The 21,644-nt window shown below is 42.6% G+C and overlaps 1 protein-coding gene across 1 annotated transcript in view; it reads left to right on the plus strand.

Annotated features, from left to right (window-relative positions):
- The window catches only part of FYB2 (FYN binding protein 2), a 127,928-nt gene that overhangs the window by 75,464 nt on the left and 30,820 nt on the right, over nt 1-21,644 (plus strand). Inside the window, exons 6-10 of the mRNA XM_043876370.1 lie at nt 2,352-2,452; nt 8,717-8,751; nt 11,258-11,289; nt 14,946-15,039; nt 16,747-16,906. Coding sequence (XP_043732305.1) covers nt 2,352-2,452; nt 8,717-8,751; nt 11,258-11,289; nt 14,946-15,039; nt 16,747-16,906 — 422 coding nt within the window. The remainder of the gene's footprint in view (nt 1-2,351; nt 2,453-8,716; nt 8,752-11,257; nt 11,290-14,945; nt 15,040-16,746; nt 16,907-21,644) is intronic.

Here is a 21,644-nt window from a genome sequence, read left to right on the forward strand (position 1 = left end):
ACGCTTACTCCTTGGAAGGAAAGTTATGACTAACCTAGACAGCATATTAAAAAGCAGAGAGAGTACTTTGCCAACAAAGGTCCGCCTAGTCAAGGCTATGGTTTTTCCAGTGGTCATGTATGGATGTGAGAGTTGGACTATAAAGAAAGCTGAGCACTGAAGAATTGATGCTTTTGAACTGTGGTGTTGGAGAAGACTCTTGAGAGTCCCCTAGACTGCAAGGAGATCCAGCCAGTCCATCCTAAATGAAATCAGCCCTGAATATTCATTGGAAGGACTGATGTTGAAGCTGAAACTTCAATACTTTGGCCACCTGATGCGAAGAGCTGACTCATTTGAAAAGACCCTTATGCTGGGAAAGATTGAAGGCAGGATAAGAAGGGGACGACAGAGGATGAGACAGTTAGATGGCATCACCAACTCAATGGATATGAGTTTGAGTAAACTCCGGGAGTTGGTGATGGACAGGGAGGCCTGGCATGCTGCAGTCCATGGGGTTGCAAAGAGTCGGACACGACTGAGCAACTGAACTGAAGTTCTACCACTTAAGGAGTTAAATATTCTATTTCTATTCTTTTTGTGGTGACAAATTTTGACATCCACGGTTAACTAAGTCTAATGATAATCAAAATCTCTATCCTGCTCCTGAATGGTACCTGAGAATAATTCCCATAGCCCTGTTTCACAATCTTCAATAATTATTATTTAGCATTTTAATTCTACTTTATGCTTTTTTTAATTTATTTTTTAATTGGGAGGTAATTGCTTTACAATGTTGTGTTGGTTCTTGCTGTAAAACAATGTGAACCAGCCATAACTCTTTATACATATCCCCTCCCTTGTGAATCCTCCTCCCTTCTCCCTTCCACCCCTCTTGATCACCACAGAGGGCCTGGCTGGGCTCCCTGTATCATATAGCAGCTTTCCAGTAGTTACTGCCCAATAGCCCAGTTGGTAAAGAATCCACCTGCAATGCAGGAGACCCTGGTTCGATTCCTGGGTCAGAATTTGGCAAATTAATTGGAAAAGATCTGCTGGAGGAGGGGTAGGCTACCCACTCCGGTATACTTGGGCTTCTCTTGTGGTTCAGCTGGTAAAGAATCTGCCTGCAATGTGGGGGACCTGGGTTTGGTCCCTGGGTTGGGAAAACCCCCTGGAGAAGGGAAAGGCCACCCACTCCGGTATTCTGGCCTGGAGAATTCCATGGACTGTATAGTCCCTGGGGTCGCAAAGGGTCGGACATGAGTGAGCGACTTTCACTTTCTCACTAGCTATCTGTTTTACACGTGGTAGTGTATATATGTCAATGCTACTTTCTCAATTCATTCTACCGTCTCCTGCTGCTGTGTCCACAAATCTGTTCTTTATGTCTGCATCTCCGTTCCTTCCCTGCAAATATTTTCATCAGTACTGTTTTTCTAGTTTCCATATAAGTGCGTCAATATATATTTGTTTTTCTCTTTCTGGCTTACTTCACTCTGAACAACAGGCTCTTCATTCGATCTTTTGACTACGTATAGTGGCTCATCTTCTTGTGTGATTAGCATTTTCCATTATAAGCCTGTTTTGAGTAGGAATTCTTCCTTTGGGGAACCATAGGCACTATTGGGAGTGGGAGCATTTTTACAGAATGACTTCAGGTTTCCTTCACAGGGGAGCTGGTGGTGGTGGTGGTGGTGGGGATTTGGCTTCTAACAGCAGGTTGGCTTTGGGTCTCAAGAACACACAGGTAGTATGCATTTAGAACCCTGTCCCCTCGGTGCTGGGCTGTAGATTTTCTGCCTTCTCCTGGGTGACTCTTGGAGCTACAACTGCCCTCCTCAGATGGGAGGCTTTCCTGCTTGCTCCTTGGGAGAGTGCATGGTTATTACAATTAGTTTTCCAGATGGGATGGTGTTTTGTGATCTTGGACCTTATTCTTTTAGCTCAGTTCCAGCTTCCCATTCAGTTGAGGCCTGTGGCTCAGACTGAATTTAAATCCCCAGCCATCCAGTCACTGGGATCTTTTTTTATTTGATCCCAATTTCCCATGGAGTCCCTTGGCTGCAATTCTCACTGACACGTTAATGGCAAATTTCCTCTCTATGTCTGGCACTTGGGGGGTTTTACCTTACTGATTTCTAGGTAAATTATGGGTTCTTTATATAATTCTTTACATTGTTATATTTCATCCAGAAATTTTCTGTATTGAAAGTGGGGATAGTGTGCCTTCTGTATTGGCCATAGCTCACCACATTGGCCAGACTTACTTATATTACTTCTCTAATGAAGAAAAAAATACTCAGAGTTTGAAAATGTGTTTTTAAAATGTTTTGCTTTAAGTAACCTTTTTTTTTCTCCACACTTCTCAGTGCTGAATTTGAAGAACCACATGATTATGAGGCAACAATTTCCTATCTGAGACACTCCAGCAGCTCCATTAACCTGTGCACCGCAAAAAAAATTGCCGATTGTAAGTGTGCTAAGCCAATTAATATTGTAACCCTGTACGGTATGAAAATATGTCCAAAATGGCATTTCCCCCGGCTAACTCTGAGTTTAAAAGTTAACAGCCATGCTGCTTTACTGTCACATTTCTCTTCTCTCCCCCTCTTCTAGCCCCTTAAATATAGAAATAAACCCCCCAAAAAAAAAACAAAAAAAAAACAAAAAAAAGAAATAAACCCAGCTGTGCGTCCATGGTATCTCCCAGCTCCTGGTGCTGCCTTCTCATTACGTTCTTCTTTCCTTCACCAATCTGCTTAGACGCTTTGCCTTTTGTAGATACATGGGAGGGGAAATCAAATTATGGTGATTCACTTTTTTTCCTTCTCCTCCCATGGAAACTTCATCTCTCTTCTCTTGGTGTCTGTGTGGAAGTCCCCTGGTACCTCTGTGTGTGGAGAAGGGAGATAGCTGACTAGAGGAATGAGGTCCTTGTGTTTAACCTGAATAGGAGCTGAGGATTCATTCAATGGATCTGACCACTGGTTCGGAGCTGGGTCTTCCTGCCTCTGGTATTACTGACAAAGCTCAGACCTTTCCGTGAAAAAAGAGACTATCTCAGGCAAGATGGTGAAGAATCAGAAACTCATAGCATTTCTTCAGGTGTCTGTGTCTTTGTTCTGCCTGTATCAATAGAATCAACCAGTTCTCTACAATAGGCATAAATATGAGTGCTAGAATAAACACCAGTACTTACTGAGCTGTGCCGTGGGCCACAGTCCTATTAAAGGTCCTCTGCGCACATGCCCTTTGATATAGCCATTGTGTTCACCCACTTTTATAGACAGAAAACTGAAAGTTAGAGAGACTGAGTTGCATAAGGTCACACAAGTAATATGTGGAAGGGCTATACTGTGTAACAGCTCAGACTGCCTCTAAGATCCATGCTTTTCCCACAGTTTTATGCTGCTTCTCATTCAAGACTGTTTGACTTCCCTGAAAGGAGAGTTAGAGATCTCCTGCTTCAATCTCTTTATTGTACAGACAAGAAGCCCAGGGGTCTGGGAGAGGAAGTAATTTGCCTGGGAACACATGCTTAGGAAGTTCATGGGTAAGAGTTAGAACCCATTGAAATTTCCATTCTCCCCCCAGGAAATACGGGGTCAAAGAACTACTGGAAAAACTTTCTCCTAGATTGGGTAAGCTCTAGATTCTCTAAACTGGCTTGTGAAATACTAACGCAAAAAGTGGAACTCCTGTCAGCATCAACCCAGAAGGCAGTACTGCCTCGTAGTTGGGGTGCCTGGGCCCCTGCCTTAAAAGCAAGGCTTCTTAAACTCTAATGTTCACATGAATTTTCTGGGCATCTTGTTGTAACGTAGATTCTGGGTCAATTGCTCTGGGTTGGGCCAGAGAGTCTGCATTTCTAAAGGTGCCCTGATGCCACTGGTCCAGACTACACTTTGAATAGAAAGGTTGTGAGCCCCATTTGGACTGCATTCCAGCTGCATGTTTTCCTACAAAGCTAAGTGCTCACAGGGCCAAGGGGATGCTCCCCTGCAGCTTCCCTCTGGACTTCATGAGACCCCCAGAATGCCCTCCCGCAGGTGGGTCTCTAAGATGCTGCTTGGGTCTCTTCCCTGGGTCCTTCCATCTCAGGACAGATGAAGCTGCAGAGAGATCTGTTTGTGATGGGGCAGGAGAGGATGAGGATGACATAGGCAAGGTCCTTCATGTGTAGGGTGAAGCTGAGGATTGGAAGGAAGGACCAGAGGCTTGCATGTGTTCTCTCCAGGCCACAGATGTTCAAGGTGGGTCTGTTGGGGATATCATTTGGGGTACCCAATGAAGGAACCGCTAACCCAGGCCTCTCCTTAGTCTTTCACTAAGGAATCCTTTACATCCCTCAGTGCTGCTGAGGAGACAAGTGTTTGTGACTGAAAAGAGAAAGGGCTCAGAAAATAAGCCACTGAAGCAATTGAGAGGTAACTGTGCAAAGGATGATAGGAAGCGGGGAGAGAGGGAGACGGGCACGGATGGTGAGGGCTTCCCCAGCCAGGATGGCATCCTGTGGCGGATAGGCTAGAAGCCTGCCAGGAGGTTCTCCGAGGAAGCCAGAGAGCCCTAGGCTGGGATGGAAAGGATGCTGTTTTAGCCCACACTCCTTTCGCTGCTGCTCTCTAAGGAGGCAAGAGATAGTTACCCTATAGGCAAAAAAAGGTAAGGAAATAGGCTATTTTACCCCCACTTGTCCATGTTATTTGACTTTTCCCCATGTGTTTCATCCTCTTTACACTTACTGTTTGAAAGCTGTACAAATCTCAGTTTCTTCATCTACTAAATGGATAGTATCTTCTCTGTGTAACTGTTCCATGTGTTTGAGAAGGTAATACATGTAAAGTCAAGAGAACTCTGCTCCGAGAGAATAGAGCACATATACTTTTCCCTAGTCCTCCTGCTAAGTACAACTAAAACCCCTGGATATTATGTATTTAAAATGAACATATATATGTATATTTATATTGTATATTTTTATATACAAACATAAGAAAACTAGAACATTGTGAAAAGGTAGAAAGAAGAAGATAGAGCAGCTAGGCACCTCTGGACCCAAGGAAGGATACGTGGTGAGTTCACTGGGTTTTCTTCTTGCTTCATATATCCCAGCCTTGGAGCTGAAGAAGCTGGCAACCCAGAAACATGCCTGGGCACCGACAAAGCAGCCCCAACAGAGGCCTGCTCTTTCTAGCCACAGGACCAGTAAAAGGGAAGCCTAGAAAAACAGAAGGCCTCTAGACAACAACTACTTTATCCCAACTAAATGTTACAGAAAATAATAAACTGGCCCCATCGCCACCAGCCAAGGCTGAGTGGGGAGCCTGGACATCCACCCTCATCAGGCTGTGATGATGCACCCCAACCCTTCTGCTGGTCAAGAAGGTTAAGTAGGGAGCTGGGACTTTCATCCCTGCCAGGGTAACAAACTCCACCTACAGTGAAGGTCAGTGAAGACCACATGTGGGCATGGACTCCAGCCCTCCACCCAGCAATAACAAGGTGTCCCTTCCTCTCCCTGTTGGGATAGGACCAGAGCAGACCTTGTGGAGAGTCAAGACTTTCACGCTCTCTCAGCAAGAAGGCGCCCTCTCCCTGTGGGATCAGTAGAGGCTACGTTGGGAGTGATAACAAGCACTCCCACCCCTCCCAGCCAGAGTGTTCCCAGCAGAAGCTTAGCAGGGAGCCAGAGCACCCACTCCTGCTCAGAAGTGATGAGGAGTCCCTTCCTTACTTGGGTATCAGCAAGACCAAGAAGTGGGGCACCTACACTTCTACACACCCCTGGCAGAAAAAAGGCAGTCCTCCCCACTCCTGCTACCATGCTAGCTAAAACAGAAGGTTTAAATAGTATCCAGAGTCTCACAATATAATACTCTAAAAGGTCACGGTTCAATCGAAAATCACTCATCATGTCAACAGCCAGGAAAGTCTCAACTTAAAGAGAGATGACTGACAGATGCCAACATTGGGGTGATGGAAGTGTTAGAATTGTCTGACAAAGGCTTTAAAGCAGCTATTATAAACATGCTTCAGTGAGAATTATAAATATGATTAAAACATTGAGAAAAAAAGTCTTATTCCAAAATAGGGGATGTCTCTGCAGAAAAATGGGAGATGTAAAGAAAACATAAATGGAAATTTTAGAACTAAAAAAATACAGTAAAGAAAAAAAGCTCAATAGCAGAATGGAGGGAACAGAAGAATCAGTAAACTTGGGGGAAAAAATTTAGCTCAGAATGGATTTCTTCCTTCCTGTGCTCACCAAGGGTGAGGAATCTGTAAATACTGCCTTTCTAGGAAGAAGAGGGAGAAGGAAAGAAAGGGAAGGAGGAGGAGTCTTTTGCCATCACCTTTGGATGAGTCTCTTGAACAACGCCAATAAAAACAGAAGGGCCAATAAAAACGGCCCTTCTCAGCACAGGTGACTTTCTGAAACTTCACCCTTTCATACCGACTGGGTGATGGTAAGCAGGATTTAGGCTGTTCTGCAATCTCTGTGGAATTGTCCTCAGAGCTCATCAGACCAGTGCCTTTCTGACTGTGCTTCCTAGGGCCGAGGGCTGTCCTAAGGGGTCCTGGAAACCCCTGGGAATAACTTCAACCAGAGAAGTTTCGTTTATGCTCCTGTAATATTCTGTTTAAATGAATGAATGATTCCATGGCTAGGAGACAGGTTGAAAGCTGTTTCCTAACTGAGAAACCCTGAGCAAGTTACTTCACTTTTCTGAGTGTCTGTTCCTCATCAGTAAATCAGATATAGTAGTGATTATCGTGAAAACAACAACAACTGTCAGCTATTTTTTTAAATTATTGTTCTAATATTAGTAATAATTGTCTCACCTCCTGGTGTAAAACATGGGAAAGGGACTTTTCCAAAGTGACGCAGGGAGTTAGAAACTCACGCAGGGAATTTCCTGGTTAGTTAGTCTGGACAAAGAGCTGAGGGTCTGGAAGACATGACCAGGTGTGGTCATGTGTACTAGTATACCATATTGGAGTACAGGTGGAGGGTTGCTGAAGACCATCTTCTGACATTTGTCATTTTTCTCCCAGATGGGACAAAGCTATTCAGTGGAAAGAATTACATAATTCCCTGTGGAAACTAAGTGAGGGCTCTGATACTTTGGGTTATATCCTCCTATTATAATTCCTAGTCCTTTCCTGACCCCCTGAGGTATGATCGTCTGTACTTTATATTCCTACCTTGGGAGCAAGTTTTGATAGCAACACTTACTGTTGAGAGAACCTCCACTTTTTTAAATAAAAAAAAAAAAGTATCAAGTTATGAATGCATCATTAATTGTGAGTGTATTATCTTTGTTTATTAGCCTTAGCAAGTAAGTTCTCTCTGGGCCTTGGTTTTCTCATTTCTAAGAATAATAAAATCTCCCTCCCCATCAGGTGATAGGTAGAAGCAAAGATATCGTGATTTATTAATTCTTTTAAAAACACAGAAAGGTGAATAAGTTGAAGGAGGGAGAGAAAAGGAGATTATCATTTTTTAAAATTGGAAAATAAATCCATACTTGAAAAGGATGAGGCCAACTGCGTCATAAGCAGATATTCTTAAATGTTTTTAAAGCAAGTAATAGAATAAAATGTGTTGATTCAGAAATTGGCAAAAATAAGTGTATAATTACCAAAGTTGAAGTACAGGTTATTAATCTGCCACACAGAATTTTAGGTCCTTGTGTCAATAATCACATGCAGATAGTCCCTAAAGAGAAACTGATTTCATTTAAATAATTTATGAATGAATTGTATGTGTAGAGTAAAAGTGGCTTAGCAATATGTGGTGTTGTTTGGTCAGTTCTACAAACTAAACCTTTAGGACTCCAGCAGCAAGAAAGAGAAAAGGAACAGGGTAAATCTTATTTATCACGTATGGGTATTCACTATCAGTAGGTGAAATGTTTATAGAAAACTTTTAAGCAAAGAAAAATTAAATTAGCAATTTTATTTAAAAAATATCATTTTCTATACAATGTCTGGTGCTCTGCTAGGTTTACATTTCTTACATCATCTGCTTTAATCTTCCCATGAACTGTGGAAGGCAGATACCAGTTGGCTCCATTTCACCGATAAGCAATCTGAGGTTCAAAAAAAGGAAGTAAAAGGAAGTAATTTGTCTGTAATGCCACAGGTAGGAAGTGGCAGGACTGAGCTCTGAACCCCAATTCTTGCTACTACTTGTATCAATTAATGGTTAAATTTGGCATCATGTCATTAAATAAAATCCACAAAACTTTTGGAAAAATTGAAAGGTATTTGAGCCTTAGTTGACAGCCGGCTGTACTATAGAAACAAAATGCTTATGGAGCCACTTTTAGGCATACTGTGGAGTTGGGTTTGATGAAGTGGGACCTGGGCTTTTGTGGCCTTATTTCCTTTCCCTTTCCTTTCAAGTCTGCCTTCTGATTGCTACCACTCAACTGCAGTACTTTCGCTTCGTAATGAAGTATGAATCTGTTTAACAAAAGGGAAACTGACAGTTCTTTCAAATGTTTTCACTGACTGTACTTTCCATCCTAAAAATCCCCAAAGGAAAGATACCATGATCAATGACCTGAGAATTTCCTAAACCTTGTGGACAAGTTTCCCATACATTGATTGTTCTGAGGGTTGAGAAGATTGAACTCTGCCACCGTCCATAATTGCTTTAATCTGGGGTACTGTATAAGAAATGAATGCTATGAGAAATTGCCTTGAAATAATTGTCTTATGTTTATTTTAGCAACTTATGAAGTCAGAATTGAAGAACTCCAAAAGGTATAGTTTCTTTTCTTCTTATCAGCTTCATAGCTAAAGCAAGTGTGCAGAGCTGATTCTGAAGTAGTTTCTTTCATGAGGAAGGAAAGCTCTTTGTTTTGTGTTTCCCTGCAATTTCAGAGGCATTTTTAGACTTTACCTGCTAAGATTCTGAAGTCTGAGCCCTGTATGATCAGTGATAGAAAACGTGTTAGGATGGAGAAGGTGGTAGTAATGCATTCCTGGCACCTGAAGTAAGGTGGTCAGTACCAACTGGTCTTTAATAACTGTCCCTTCAGGAGAGAAGAATTCCTCATCACATGCCAAATTTGTATATCATGTGCTTCCATGGGAATGACCAGACCCTTGAAGGCATATTTTTTGGACTTCTGGCAGGCATAGTGCTAGCAACTTGATTAGGGCCCAAGCAGAATCACGGGCTTTGATTCTGGCTTCTGGCTATGTGAACTGGAGCCTCCATTTCCTCACATGTGGTCATAGGAACACCCCCATCAGAAGTCACTGTGAGAATGAAAGGTAAATTCAGGTAAACAGTTTAATAGTAAGTGCTGGAATCTATCCCAAGCACTTTACCTTTTTGAGCTTCAGCTGTGTCTTCTGTAAAATGGTGTGTTCTCTGCAATGGCAGGAAGCATAAGCCTTGTGCAGTAGTAGATGCTCAATAAGTAATGAGACCAACAGTTGTTACACTGAATTGCTGAGTGAACTAAGCTGGATGAAGCAGGTGAGCACCTAGTCCAGCACTCAGCACACAGTAGGTACTTATTGTTTAACTGGGTCAGTTAAGGTACTACTCCTTCCTCACTGGGTGCCTTTACTCGAGGTCCTTCATCTTTCCACTTTGTATTTCTTATGATTACTGAAAAGGATTGTTCATTTGTGATGCACTTTAGAGATAGAAAACTAGAAATGATTATTATTCCCATTAATGAAAGCAGAAAGATGCTTCACTTACCTGGCAGTATCAGCAAATGACAAACTTTTCTGCATAATGGAACTTTCCAAATGACCACAATTTTATCCCATTCAAAATTTAAAAAACATGAAAGTATTTTTCTTTCAACCTTCAGACATATATTATGTTCATCTCATGTTTTTGAGCTTGGTGGCTGGAATCTGATTTCTCCATTTCTTGATGACTTGGAGTTCTCTGAAACATAAGGGGCTGAATCGGCACTGTTCATGTTTTTCTTGAGATGCTCTTAGGCCCTTGTAGGTGTTCAGAATGAGTTGCCTTCACACCAAACTGCCATTGTCTATATGCTGTAGTTGTTTTATTTCTATCAATTTATTTCTATCAATTGTTATTTCCTTCTCCTGTCAACCTCTTTGTGTCCAGCAGTGAGTTTCCCTGTGGTCCAGCACACACCAGGTCCCTGTCTGGGGGCAGGTACCTGTGTATCTGGTGGCCCAGATGCAAAGAATACACCTGCAGTGTGTGAGACCCATGTTTGATCCCTGGGTGGGGAAGACCTCCTGGAGAAGGGAATGGCTACCCACTCCAGTATTGTTTTTTGGAGAATCCCATGGATAGAGGGGCCTGGTGAGCTACAGTCCATGAGGTCACGAAGAGTCGGACATGACTGAGCGACTAACACTTTCACTTTTTCATTTTTTCACCTGTGTATACCTGGCATCATGTAATCCTCACAGTCACCCTGTGAGCTGGCATCATTGCTTTTTACAGATGATAACTCAAGGCTCAGAGAAGTTAAATAACTGTAAGTAATATAGCAGAAATCTAAAGCAAGGTCCATCTAACTTGTCTTTCTACAAGTGTTGCCATCCAATCTGTTAGAATTGTATGGAAGATGAGAGCCAGTCGTCCCTGAATGCAAACCGTGAGGCTCTCCCCAAAGGAAGGGATATGAGCTCTTGGGCGTGGACTCTGTGGCAGCGTTTTGGATGCTTATTTTCTGTTTTCTTCGGGTTCTTGGCTAGATTCCAGATTGTGAATGATATGTGACAAATGACTAAATGAGGGGCTAGGTTGTGGTCACTGGGGCCTAAGTTTAATGGTGCCAAGTCTAGATCACACACGAGCTGATTTTCGATCAGGTGGTATGTGATCAGGAAAGGAAGAATGCCCAGCATGGCTTGCATACTTGCCTGTACCAATTTTGCTCACTGGAACATTGCTCAAGTATCACAATTCCTATTTGCTCATGGGGTTTAAAAGTTCTTTATTCTACAGATGCATTCCTGGATGAGTGTGCAGAGGACAATTAAATTTTCTAAGTCAAATTATACATTACCTCTGGCATGTACCATGACTTTAGAAATGCCTGTTTTTTTGTTTTGTTTTGTTTTTTGATTGATCTTCAACTCCACTGGCAACAGTTCATGAAGCATTTTGTTTTCAGCATCTACTTTGCTCTGTACTGAGACCTCACTTGCCTCACCCTTTGGTCATGTCTCTAATGATCTGTAACCAAACAACAGAGGCCTGGTTGGGGTTTGACTTGGGTAGATTGATGAAAATGACCATTTTTCTCTTTACTTTCAGGCTTGGAAGAGTTTTTGCCATCAAGAACCTAGGTGAGTTTTATCTTCAAAAGGAAAAGCATTAATTAGCCACTGACCCTCTGATGACAGAACTGCTTTTCCTTAATGGGCCAGTTGTCTCTAGTGCCCGACCTGGTTCATCATCCCTAGTACCTTGCAAGGTGTTTGGTACAGAGAAGGTGCTCAAGGGTCCTGCCTGGCCTTTTGGGTTCACCTTGTTCTAGCTCATTCTACACTCACTCAGCAAAGGCTTGCTGAGTCCCCAACATGCTGGCCATTTGCTAACCACAAGGGCTGGGGGTTCCCTGGTAACTCAGCTGGTAAAGAATCTGCCTGCAATGCAGGAGATCCCGGTTCAATTCCTGGGTCAGGAAGATCCACTGGAGAAGGGATAGGCTACCCACTCCAGTATTCTTGGGCTTTACTCATGGCTCAGCTGGTAAAGAATCCACCTGCAATGTGGGAGACCTGGGTTTGATCCCTGGGTTGGGAAGATCCCCTGGAGAAGGGAACAGCTACCCACTCCAGTATTCTGGTCTGGAGAATTCCATGGACTGTATAGTCCATGGGGTCACAATGAGTTGGACATGACTGAGCAACTTTCACTTTCAAGGGCTGGGGCAGTGACAGAGAGCTAGCCACTACCCTTGGGGGTTCCCCAGTGAGAGAAATACAGTCAAACGGGCATATGACAATCACATGGGTCCCAAAGAATTGACAATTTCCAAAACACACTGTGCCGTTTCAGGTCTCTTTGCCTTTGCTCATTTACTTCATTCAGCCCAACTTAATGATCTGGCAGACTTCTACTAACCATCAAATGACCCCTCCTATAAGAAGCCTTCCTCATTCTCCTCTAGTCCCTTCCCTGTGGTGCCGCTGTAAGACACGCACACATTTGCATTAACATCATGTCCATCCTTTGTTTGCAAGATGCCAGTTCATCCTCACTCTCCCCTTCTCTGAGCTCCTTGTGGGCAGGGCCCGTTTTTCTCGCCTTGATCCAGACATGGGCTTGGCATAAAACACTGTTTTTGCCTGATCCTTCAGAGTCTGCCTATCTTTCTCACCACCTGCCCGTGGAAGTTATTTATAATGCATTAAAATAAACATGGCCTGTGAGCTCTGGAGGAACATGTATCACCATTTCCTGGCTGAGGCTAAAAACACACAAGCTGGATCATGGAGGAAAACCCTGCTTCATCTCTGTCCTTGAGCTCCTGCTTGACCTTGAATTCATGAGTCCTGTTATTACCCTTTGGCACCTAACACAGTACTGGGCAAAGTAAGCACATGTCAGATGATTAGCGACTTAGTTCAACATTTACTGAGCTTTTTCTCTGTTCAGACACTTTTAGATTCTCAGGTACAGAAATGAATAGAATGTATTCCCTATACTTAGTTCAGCTTAAGAGTGAAGACCAGAGTGGTAGGGGTGAGGGGGTCACTTGGAGGGGAAAATGACCATGGAAGTAGGACTTTACAATTATCAGATAATCACTGTTCAAAGCTATGAAAACACAGAGGTGATGTAGTAGGCATGCTTTCTCCAAGAGTGACAGCTGAGCTGAATCATGAAAACATGTAGGAACTGGCCGGGTGAAAATGGCAGGATGCATGTTCCAGGCAGAGGACAAGATGAGGGGCAAAGACATAGTGTTGCACAGTGAGGCCAGTACAGGTGTCCACGAAGAGCTGGGTGATGCCTGGGCATAAAGTGCAGTGTGGAGCAGCAGGCACGAGGCCGGGGGTCACATGCAGAGCAAGATCCAGGAGGACCTGCATTCCCCAATTAATCATTCAGAGCAATCCTGTCCAGTGGAAATACAAGGCAAACCACACATGTCACTTAAAATGTCTCTAGTAGCTATCGTCTAAAAAGCAAAAAAAAAAAAGAAAATATTCTAATATAGCCCAAACATTATCATTTTACCATGTAATCAGTATTAAAGTTTCCACTGAAATATTTTAGATCCTTTTATTCACACCAAGGCTTAAAGATCCAGATGTGTTTTACATGAACAGCTTCAGTTTGGACCATACACATTTCAGATGTTCAAAAGTCACATGTGAACAGTGACCTCTTGGATGAAACATTTTTAAACCTTATTCTATAAGTCAGTGGAAGCCACAAAAGAGTTTTAAAGCAGAAATAATATACCCCTAGCATTCCTAGGAGTCACAACATTCAATGTAATTTGACAGTTGTTTATGGAGATCCAGCCACGTAGAAACTACCAGACAAAACCCGAGGGATAGAAAGATGGATTACAAAGGACATGTCCATCAGCAAGGCAGGTAAATGCCTTAGGAAAAATGTCAGCAATGGGAAGAGAAGCCTTGGGTAATTCTAACTCAGCAGATGCTGTGATGAAGAAAAGGACACTGACAGTTATGGAGCCAATTACATGTTGTAAGCAGTGTTAGGCTTTCAACGTTTTTATCACATTTCACTTTCATGGAAACTGTGGAGATTAGTATTGTGACTTTTTAGTTATAGATGGAAACATTTGACTTTTAGAAAGGTTCATCTTAGGTTCTTGGAGGCAGAATAGGGGCTGGATCCCAGCCCTCCCTACACAGCCCCTGTTCTAGAACTAGTGGCCTTAATGGTGGTAAAGAGTCACCAGTCATTGGAAGAATTAAACTCTTTAAAATTCTTCCCATTGTCACAGAATATTTCCCTCTCCTGGTATTTCTCCTTCCTGTATGACCACCTCTTCTGCTTTTCTTTGAGGGCTCTCTGTCTCTGCCTTCCATGTAAAAGTGGTTGTAGAACTATCTGCTTCACTGTGTTGCCAGAAACAGACATTCACATCTGGATGCTGGTGCTCCTCAGTGTTCTGTTCCCGGTCCTCAGCTTGTTGACTATACTCTTCACCTTGACTCCCTTCTCTACTCCTCCACTGCAGCTATTGTCAACATATAGGTGTGTGGTAGTCATGCCTTTCATGAGGGAATACTAACTGGAAGACTTTGCTACTGTGGGTTACAAAGCATTAGTGCTAGGGGTACACACATGAATTAACAGAGCTCTGATTTTTAGGTAGTGTCAAGGAAAAATGGAAGAGCCAGAAGCAGATCTGTACAGTTTAATATAAAATAGAGGGATAAAAGAGAGTCAGGCAACACTTGCTTGTGAGAATCAGGCAGCACTTCTCAGAGAGGAGCTGATTTAGAGAGACTGGAAAGGGTGCTCTGTTTCTCTGCAGTGTAGATGTGGAAGGCATGACTGAAAAAAGAACTAGCAAATATGAAGGAAGAGTTGCTCAAAATAAGATGGAAAGTTTGGGGAATTAGAGTGTAGATTAGCATAAACATGGAGAGAAGAAGCAGAAAGGATGGAGTTGGAAAGAAAGGCGGGGCCAAATCACAGTGGTGCTGATATTTTATCCATCAGCCAATGGGAAGTTAGACTTCAAGCAGGAATTCACTCTGGCATTGGTTGGGACTGCCAGAAACTCAGGGAAATTTTCTATGGTTGACTTGATCTTGGTCCTCTCATCTTTAAAGAAGAAAAGGAGGAGAGAGGGAGGGAGAAGAGAGGGAGAAAGGGAGGGAAAATGAAGAGGAGGGTTCAGCTCTGTTTAAATTCATTTCCCTCATTCATTTCATTTAGGATTGAGGGGTACAATATCATCAAAACTCTCTCATCTTCACTTTTTCCCTGGTATTGCTTCACATTTCAGACCTGAAGATGAAGATAAACAAATGAAGGAAAAAGAACCATACCAACTGAAACTTCAAAACACAGAAGATCTACACTTAGACCATCTTTTCAAGGTATCTGTATTCCAGGGTTCCAGATCAAACAGTCCAGGTCATCCATATAATAGGTTCAGTTCATGGAGTGACTTTTTAGAGGCTGAGTCATACAACCCTCCAGAAAGACAGAAGATGAAGTGGGTGGTGGGTGTCTTACAAAAGAAATTGACGGGACAAGAACACTGAACTCTAGCCTCTGATTTCTCACTTATTAGCTGTGAAGCAGGTCTCATAAACCAGGCTGAGATTAGTATGAGTTCAGTGAGACACCCGGAGGGCAAATTCAAAGAGATAACTCAGGTGCCCACCCTGCTCTTGTAGAACCTGATGGGAGGGCCTCCTGAAGTTCTGTGCTCTGAGACTCTGCTTAAGAGGGACTTAATCTCTGAGCTTAGGCATCTCATGTGTAAAATGAGAATAAATAACCCCTATCTGATTACCATCCCCACTCCCATCCTAATTGTCTAATTTTTGATAATGAAATAATGTAGACGAAGCTGCTTTGTAAGCTGTAAGCTACCATGAAAATGAAGTATATTGTTGTTACTTAACTGATCAGTTAACACTGTTTGTTGATATGAAACACTATATATGTGTATATCCACATCCAGTGGACGCTATCTCCTTCAAAACGGTCAGTGGCTTAAACAGTAGATACCACCGGGGCTATTACCAGGGTTCCAAACACCTGGGATGCCTGTTTGAGATGTGCCTATCACATCACATCAAATTGTTCCAGTGTCATGTGCAGGGCTTGGGTAAATCAGACATCTTGGTGGTGGCACGGGCCTGAACTGAGGTGTAGGCCCAGGGCCCCGCTGGAATAGGTTGAGTGTTTACAGAATATAAAAAAGCAGCATAATTCAGAGATGTCATTAATAATGATAGATAGGGACCAGAGACGGGAGTGGCATGACGTGTTAAGATGGGTGATGAGACCAGAGATCAGGAAGGGGTTTATCGGGAACGTTTCATGATGAGAAAGGCAGCAGGGGAGCATGATTAAGGATGTGTGCATGCTCAGTCGGTCAGTTGTATCTGACTCTGTGCAACCCTATGGACTGTAGCCCGTCAGGCTCTTCTGTCCATGGGATCCTCCAGGCAAGAATACTATAGTGGGTTGCCATGTCCTCCTCTAGGGAGTCTTTCTGACTCAGGGATTGAACCCACATCTCCTGCAGCTTCTGCATTGCAGGTATATTCTTGACCATTGAGCCACCAGAGAAATCTGATATGCTTGAGGATACTGACCATGAAAGAGCAAAAGCATGGATGCGCCCTTTTTCAGTGAATCCCTGGTAGCCAAGAGCACCGGGCTCTGGGATCCAGTCCTGCCTGGGCAGATGACTAGCTGTGAGACCACAGGCCAGTTATTTAACCTTTCTAAATTCTTTATCAAGAGAAATCATGGTATTTTTTGAATGAGATGTCATGAAAATCAAGTAAGATAAGATATATTAAGAGCCTATTCCATGGTCAGCCTGTCATTATAGCCTGATTGCATCCTGTGGGCCTGCCTCCGAGCCAGACATCTATGGCTATTCAGAGGGGAACAAAAGATATTGTATGTGCCCTTGTGAAACTTAGAGAAATGAGATTGTGTTAAATAAAACAACAAACAGTGGCTAGCTGGGAGGAATGAATGAATACAGAACAGCATTAGTAAGCGAAAAGCCAATAGCTAAGTCTAAACAGTGAAGGACTGTCCTTGTTGCTTGTGTTTAGGTGGATATCTATGAAGAGATGCCTGGGAAAACCCAGATGGCAGAAGACCCCAGAGGTGGGAGAACCTTGCCAGCCAGAAAGCAGGATGCTGCGATGGACATCATCCGGGTGGAGGCTTGCCCTGAGGACTTCCAGCTGGCCAGGCACTCCATAGACTACTGTGAGTTTCATTTTTTCCTGGTTCTTTTTACCCTTACTGAATTATTTTAAAGCTGTGTGTGACCAAGATTTTAATTGATTTTATAAATATTCACCTAGCATCTATTATACATCAAGTCACTTGCCTGAGTGAGGCAGCTGTACTAGATTTAGAGGTGGAAGGCCTGAGTTCAAATAAAGGCTCTTATACTTATTAGCTGTGTAACACAGTCCTTCATATTCTTCAATTTCTTCATTTATAAAAAGGGATTATAATATAGATCTCACTGGGGTTTGGCACGGAACAAATCTGACAGTATTTTGCGTAATAGGTACACAGTTGAATGTTTACTCATTTCTTCTTAATCTCCCAGAACCTGTTCTTTTTTGTAGACACAAGACATTGACACTGATGACATAGTATGACACTATTATTTGACTTTATTCAGGTTGAATTTTATCTTCATGTGAGTCAAAACTTGTGATTGCAAGTAACTGTAGTAAAATCACACTGTGTTAAGCAGAAGAGGAGAAGGAGGCTCACCTAGCAGAAGGTCTGGACAAGGCTGGACTCAGGGACACAAACAGCATCAGTGTTCTTTTTTTGCTCCTGGCTTTGTGCCCCCTCCCTCTTGGCTTCATCTTCAAGCAACTCTCCCCTTGTGGAGACAAGTTGGCACCTGGAAGTGACAGATTTACATGCTATCTATCCTCTTAGGAACCCCAACAGAAAGCTGGAAGTGGTTATCCTCTCAACAGTTTCGAGAAAAGGCCCAGATTTGAGTCTTACTGGCTTGATTGTGTCACCAGCCAATCTCGATCCAATCATCATGAATGTGGGATAGGATGCTCTGACTGACCCAGGCCTATATCATAAATTCACACCCAGAGCTGGAGGCAGAATTAGTTCTACCAAAACAGTATCATTTCAGATTGAAGGATTTCACAAGTTAAGAGCAGTTATCATGGGGAAAAAAGTAGACACTGGATAGCAAAACAGATGTCTACTCCAGTCCATTAAGCCACGGCAAACCACTGACATGTCATAACGTGTTACAACCAAAGTTATGAGACTGTATTACAATCGTAAGATTGACTCACTGTGTCCCTGCCATGCGCCTCCTTCCCTGCACACTGTTTGTTCTAAGTTAACTGGCTGTCATGTGCTTAAGTGCCCCATCACTTTGCCTGAACTCTTTGCTGTGTCTGAAATGCCTTTCTGCCCACCCTCTACCTGCTGATGTCTTAGCCATCTTTCAGGATCTATCTCCAAAATCAGTTCTTCTGAGGCCCTCCTTACCTTCCTTACATCTATACTCCACTTTCCCACTCTCCAGGGACCATCATTGCTCACTCCTCTGTTTCCAGGACACCAAAACAGCAATGGAATGACCAGTTTTCCATATTAGGTTTTCGTTCTCCAGTCACTAAGTCATGTCCGACACTTTGTGACCCCATGGACTGCAGCATGCGATCCTTCCCTGTCCTTCACTATCTCCCAGAGTTTGCTCAAACTCGCATCCATTAAGTCAGTGATGTCATGCAACTATCTCATCCCCTGTCACCCCCTTCTCCTCCTGCCCTCAATCTTTCCCAGCATTAGGGTCGTTTCCAGTGAATCGTCTCTTTGCAAGGTGGCCAAAGTATTGGGGCTTCAGCATCAGTCCTTCCAATGAATATTTAATATTGATTTCCTTTAGGATTGACTGGTTTGATCTTGCTTTCCAAGGGACTCTCAAGAGTCTTCTCCAGCATCATTCAAAAGCTTAAATTCTTCTGTATTCAGCCTTCTTTATGAGATCCAACTCTCACATCTGTACATGACTACTGGAAAAACTATAGCTTTGTCTATACCGACCTTTGTCAGAAAAGTGATTGTATTTGCTTTTTTTAGATTCAAGCATTTCTGGGACCCAAAACCACTATGTATTAATCCTACAACCCTGGGAAGTTCACTTACTTTTACGTACACATGGGGACAGTACTATTTATTTCCCAGGGCTCTTTGTCTGTGCATATCAAGTATCTGGTTCATTCCTAAATAACTGTCAGTTCTCTTTGCTCATTTGCTTTTCTAAAACAATTACATCATGCTTTACTTTATAACTCATGGTGTACACGCTTGTTTCCCATGGTTCACTGTGAACACCTTGGGGTCAGAGACCATTTGACATTTTTCTCTGTATCTCTGCAACCTGCAACCAACAAAACTTTGTTAAAGGAAAGAATGAAATAATAAGTCAGACTTCAGTGAGGGAGTATGGTAGATCTGACAATCTTAATGATTCTTCTGAATAAAACATCTAAAGTGAAGAAGAAAATTGGGGGGGGGGGGTGCAATTCATTAAAGCATCACAGAATTGACTTAAAAAGAAGTATCCACATGCCTGCAGGAACCAGGAACCCTGAGAAATGAGTGAGCACCAAAGCTGCTCTTGCCCTGAGGCCTTTCACTGAGCTCTGAATCCTTGTTCTCCTGTTTTGACTGCATGGTGTGCAGAGGACAGGAGCTATATCCCAGGGTCTGCCCAAAGTGAGTGTATAGTAGGAGCGTGCATGTGTGCATACCCAGTCATATCCGACTCTTTTGTGACCCCATGGACTGCACCTCACCAGGCTTCTCTGTCCATGGGATTCTCCAGGTAAGAATACTGGAGTGGGTTGCCTTTTCCTCCTTCAGGGGATCTTCCTGACCCAGGGATCAAACCTGTGTCTCCTGCATTGGCCGGTGGATTCTTTAACACTGAGCCACCAGGGAAGCCCATACAGTAGGGGACTCCTGTATAAAGTTGGGACCTCAAAGAATTATGTCCACACAGAACGGATAGCACTATGCCTATTGTTAACAATACTATATTCAGTACTTATAAATTTACAAGAATAGACCTCAAATTCTCTTAAACCATAAAAAAATTTTTAAAAATTAAGAAATAGGACAAATAAAGACATTTCTGATGAGATAAATGACACATGAGAAAGCACAGAGGCAGTACTGAATCAAAAATCACGTCTTTAGATGAAAAATGGATAGACTAATTTGGACTATAGAAAAAAAATGGAAGGGCGGAAAGGGAGGAAAACAAGCTGAAGTAAATACGAGTTAAAGGAGAGGCCTAAACGTGGGGCTGAAAGCCATTTTCAAGCAATTATGTATTGTCCTTGAAGAGTCACTACAGATTTCGGGATTACATTAAGTTGAAAACAGTCTGAAGAAAATTGTTCTGAGTAATCTGTGAAGTGAAGTGAAGTGAAGGTCGCTCAGTCGTGTCCGACTCTTTCTGACCCCATGGACCATACAGTTCATGGAATTCTCCAGGCCAGAATACTGGAGTGGGTTGCCATTCTCTTCTCCAGGGGATCTTCCCCACCCAGGGATCGAACCCACGTCTCCCACATTGCAGGCGAATTCTTTACCAGCTAAAGCACAAAGGGAGTCTGTAATAAACTTGTGCTAACCACCCTGAATAGTTCTCTGCAATATTTGTGATGAGGAGCACAAAATGCTTAGTCAAGGAGAGTGGGCATGAAAACAGAGAGGAAAGTTTTGAGGAAAAAAAATACAGTTGTTTTTCTAATTCCTTCTATACAGATAGGTCTCTTTCGAAAAAAATGAACAAAATATTTTTTTTCCTTCCATTAAAAAAAAAAAAGACAAAGAACATTAAAGACAAACCCCAGAGAGCAGAAGCAAGTTTGCTCATTTGCTCCTGGTGCTGGGCAAAGGGAAAAATCTGTTAGCAGAGCTGACTCTCATACTCACTGTGGGAAATTTACTGAGCTCTGCTCATGACTTGTGTCCTTTCCTCTCTATCATGCTGTAATTTTACTAAAGTAATTGTCAAAAGACAGACACAGAATGTGTACTTTCCAAACAAGCAAGAAAAACAGGATGAAGAAAAACAGAAGAAACCTCAGTCAGTCAAACACAAGGAAAATGAGGGAAAAACAGAACAAATAAAATGTATGTAATAAAACACTAAATATATATTTCAAAATATCAGTAAACAGTATAAGCATAAAACTCTCTAATTACAGGACATATGCATTCAATTCAGTTCAGTTGCTCAGTCATGTCTGACTCTTTGCAACCCCATGAACCACAACACACCAGGCCTCCCTGTCTATCACCAACTCCCAGAGTCCACCCAAACCCATGTCCATCGAGTCGGTGATGCCATCCAACCATCTCATCCTCTGTCATCCCCTTCTCCTCCTGTCCTCAATCTTTCCCAGCATCAGGGTCTTTTCCAATGAGTCAACTCTTTGCATGAGGTGGCCAAAGTATTGGAGTTTCAGCTTCAACATCAGTCCTTCCAATGAACACCCAGGACTGATCTCCCTTAGGATGGACTGGTTGGATCTCCTTGCAGTCCAAGGGACTCTCAAGAGTCTTCTCCAACACCATAGTTCAAAAGCATCAATTCTTCACATTCAAATCATTCAATATTAAAAATATTTAAGGGCCTTTTATGTCCACAGAATTGTTCTAGGTGTTGGGGGTATACCAGTAAACAAACCAGACAAAAATTATGGAGGTTGTGTTTTGATCAGAGGAGACAGATGATAAATATATAAATAATAAAATATTCACTATGTGGAATTTTAATAAATATAGAAAAAAATAATAAAGCAAAAAAGAATTGGGGAAGTAGGTAGAGGAAGTGGATGTTGTAGTTTTAAAGGGCTGGCAGATGACCTCAAAGACACAAAGTAGGTGAAGAACAGAGACATATCTATCCAGTAGGCTCTAGGAGAGGGGG

This window comes from Cervus elaphus, chromosome 20 (assembly GCF_910594005.1).
Source record: "Cervus elaphus chromosome 20, mCerEla1.1, whole genome shotgun sequence".
NCBI classification, from domain to species: Eukaryota; Metazoa; Chordata; class Mammalia; order Artiodactyla; family Cervidae; genus Cervus; species Cervus elaphus.